Source organism: Antechinus flavipes, chromosome X (assembly GCF_016432865.1).
Source record: "Antechinus flavipes isolate AdamAnt ecotype Samford, QLD, Australia chromosome X, AdamAnt_v2, whole genome shotgun sequence".
In the NCBI taxonomy this organism is placed as follows: domain Eukaryota; kingdom Metazoa; phylum Chordata; class Mammalia; order Dasyuromorphia; family Dasyuridae; genus Antechinus; species Antechinus flavipes.
Window position 1 is genome coordinate 59,681,944 of NC_067404.1, and position 3,422 is coordinate 59,685,365.

The 3,422-nt window shown below is 41.3% G+C and overlaps 1 protein-coding gene across 1 annotated transcript; it reads left to right on the plus strand.

Annotated features, from left to right (window-relative positions):
* Nucleotides 1–229: 229 nt before the first annotated feature.
* On the plus strand, nt 230–3,186 carry LOC127543250 (putative P2Y purinoceptor 10). The gene has a single exon (XM_051969304.1). The coding sequence runs from the start codon at nt 272–274 to the stop codon at nt 1,307–1,309; it is 1,038 nt and encodes a 345-aa protein (XP_051825264.1). The 5' UTR covers nt 230–271; the 3' UTR covers nt 1,310–3,186.
* Nucleotides 3,187–3,422: the final 236 nt, after the last annotated feature.

Consider the following 3,422-nt stretch of genomic DNA (forward strand, 5'->3'; position numbering starts at 1 on the left):
GGTGTCTATGGAATAAAAATAAACTTCTCTGTTTTTATATCCTGTCTGAACTCATTTCCCTCTTGAATAATGGGAACACTGCTGTTTGTACTCCCTACCTCATTATTGTATTGTGGGGAAAGTATACTGAAAACCTGAATGTGCTTGAGAAGTCAGTTGTGACAGAATAGGCACCCCTACGTATATACGTTGGACTGATGTTGCCTTCCCCTTGTTTTCTGCAGACCTTTTTTCTCATGCGTTCTTTACAAAAGCAACATAAGTATTCAAGATGGAAGGGAACGGTACGGAAGTAAATTGCACTGGTCTTCACCTGCCATTTCAGTACTCCTTGTATGCTATCACATATATTGTGGTCTTCATCCCAGGCCTTCTGGCCAACAGTACAGGCCTCTGGGTCTTATGGCGTTTCATCAGCAAAAAGAACAAGGCCATCATCTTCATGATCAACCTGGCTATTGCTGACCTTGCTCATGTTCTCTCACTGCCGCTGAGGATCTATTACTATATCAACCACCACTGGCCATTCCCAAGATTCCTGTGCCTTTTCTGCTTCTATCTGAAGTACCTCAACATGTATGCGAGTATCTGCTTCCTGACTTGCATTAGTCTGCAGCGATGCTTCTTCCTTCTCAAGCCTTTCACGGCCCGAAACTGGAAACGCAGGTATGATATAGCCATCAGTGCCACCATCTGGATCACCGTGGGGGCTGCCTGCTTGCCCTTGCTCGTCATGAGAAGTGCCAGCCTGGCCAATGCCTCCGGTGAGACCTGCTTTGCCGATCTTGCAGTCCGACACATTGACATGACTTCTTCCATCGCCATGATCACCATAGCTGAACTGGGAGGCTTTGTGATCCCTGTTGGTGTCATTGCCTTTTGCACCTGGAAGACAATGAAATCCTTACAAGACTACCAAATGCCCCCCCAAAACAACAGTGAGAAAGAGAAAGCCTTGCGGATGGTCCTGATGTGTGCCATGGTCTTCTTCATTTGTTTCACCCCATACCATATCAATTTCCCTATCTTCATGATGCTGAAACAAGACCTCTTTTCCAGCTGCTCCTTTATGAAAAGCATTCTGTGTTTCCACATCATTTCTTTGTGCCTCGCTAGTATGAATTGTTGTCTTGACCCGCTGGTGTATTATTTTATGACAGCTGAGTTTCGGGATCGGTTGTCACCCCGTGGCCTCATGAATATCCTGTCCCGTTTCACATCCAATAGCAACAACTTTGGCTTTAATCGCAGACAAGAGGAGCTTCAAACCATTACGTTTGAGCTTCTGGATGACTTCAAGCCACTTTAATTCTGTTATAAGCAAGTAAAATATATTCAGTTTTACACATCGATGAGGATTGACTTAAAAAGACTGCCACCCTTTGATTTTACTTAGAAAGTACTATTTTAAAAAGTCAAAATTTTGTGTTATGTTCATAAATATTTACTGATCTGGAGAGGGAGACACACAGAGAGACAGAGACACAAAGGGAAAATGAGAATTTCTTTCCTTAATCCATTTTGCATGTAGTTGCCAGATGAATCTTAGGAATTGATCTTATCACATCACTTCCCTACTCAAAAACTTCAATTTTTAAAAATTAATTAACGAGTAAAATTAAAACTCCTTAGGATAAAGTTAAGGGTCCTTCATGATTTGTCCCTGATCTATGTTTTTTCAGCTGCATCTCCCACTAATCCCTTTCATACACTTGATGCTTCAACAAAACTTCCCCCGCTCCCCGCACTCATACACCTGTGTCTTTCTTCATGCCATTTTCTTTCTCTGCATGGGACTCTTCCTTTTCATATGTACCTGCTGAAAACCTACCCCATATTTTAAGAGCTAACTCAAGTGCTACCTGCTCCATGAAGTCCTGCATGATTTGTATGATCTTAGTCTCACTCTTCTCTGAACCCCAATAATACTTTGTGCTTTGCTATTGCACTTGTTGCATTCCACCTTGAGTTATAGATCTGTACACACACACACACACACACACACACACATCTATATATCTATAAATAAATGTATGTATATATGTATGTATAGTTCTTATGTTAGAGCCTTATTCTATACTTGTCACAGGTACATTTTGGAGAACTTATTTCTCTGGTTCATAACCCCACTGAGATAATCTGGGACCTTCAGCATCTTGCAACCCCCTACTCTATCCTGGGACTGATATCATCATTTCCCCTTTCAAGCACATAGATTCACAAAGTCTGAAGAATAAACACGTTTATTTACAAGTTAAGGGAAACAGAAATAACATCAAAATCCATAGAAAACAATAGTAACCGAAAGTGAACAACTCTTCTCTGCATCTATCCTGCCCCATCCCCCATCCCCAACCAGGCCCAGGCTTACCTAAATAACATTACATTTAAAAACTAAGTCAATAGGCAACCCAAGGAGGACTCTGGTTTCTCTTTGAGATTGACACCACTGACTTTCAGTATCATCTTAAGTAGGGCTCTGATAGGAGTCTTGGGGATTGTTCCGCCATGTCATGGCCCTTCTGGCTGGCTGTGTAATGTTGCTTTTCCTGCCACTCTTAGCTAATGTCACTCACTGGTTGCTGGTCCCCAAATGGGTCCCTTTAGCTTACATTTCCTACAAATTCTCTTTTGCTCCCAGAAAATGGTGTCTATTCCCTTTCCCAGGGAACCACCTGTCCTCCAGAATCTCTGGCAGCCTATGGCACAGCTCCATTTCTGAAAGTTTCTTTTATACCCTGGTTCTATGGCCCATGGACTGACAATAATGAGGTCTCAAGGAACCATCTCCTCTTGCATCTTATAAGCTGCTGTCTCTTCAATTCCATGTTAGCTTATAGTGACTCACAATTTGATCTCCTCTCTCTACTGCACCCAGGCTGTTCATCGTTCTCCTGTACCAAAGACTTCCATGGTTTTTAAAGATTTATGAGATATATATGTGTGTGTGTATGTATGTATGTATATGGTCCCTGATACATTTGTATAGCTCTTATCCATATTTCCTACAAAATTATAGGATTTTTTAAGGCTGGGACCATGTCTTCCTCATTCATGTATTACCCACCCCTAGTAAGTAGCAAGCACAGTACCTTCCACTGTGTAGAGACTCAATAAATATTTGTTGAATGAATGAACAGACTAAGCAATGTTATCATGAGCAGAATAAAGAATTGCAGATTTCTAGGTAGGTATGCTTGTTTTTCATAAACACGTTTTGTTTTTCTACCTTTTCCTGCAACTTAAAAATCAAGGTACAATTTAGAAACCAAATATAAACTGAGTCTTTTTTAAAAATGTAGAATCAGTGTGAAAAGAAGTCTTTGAGACCATCCAGGCTAACCCCCTCAATTTGTAGGTACAGAAAGTGAGGCTGGAGGGAAGATACTTGACCACAGTCATACAGCTATTCAGAAGCACAG

Excerpts from the sequence above, each read along its gene's own strand:
- LOC127543250 (XM_051969304.1), top strand. The coding sequence starts at position 272 with ATGGAAGGGAACGGTACGGAAGTAAATTGCACTGGTCTTCACCTGCCA.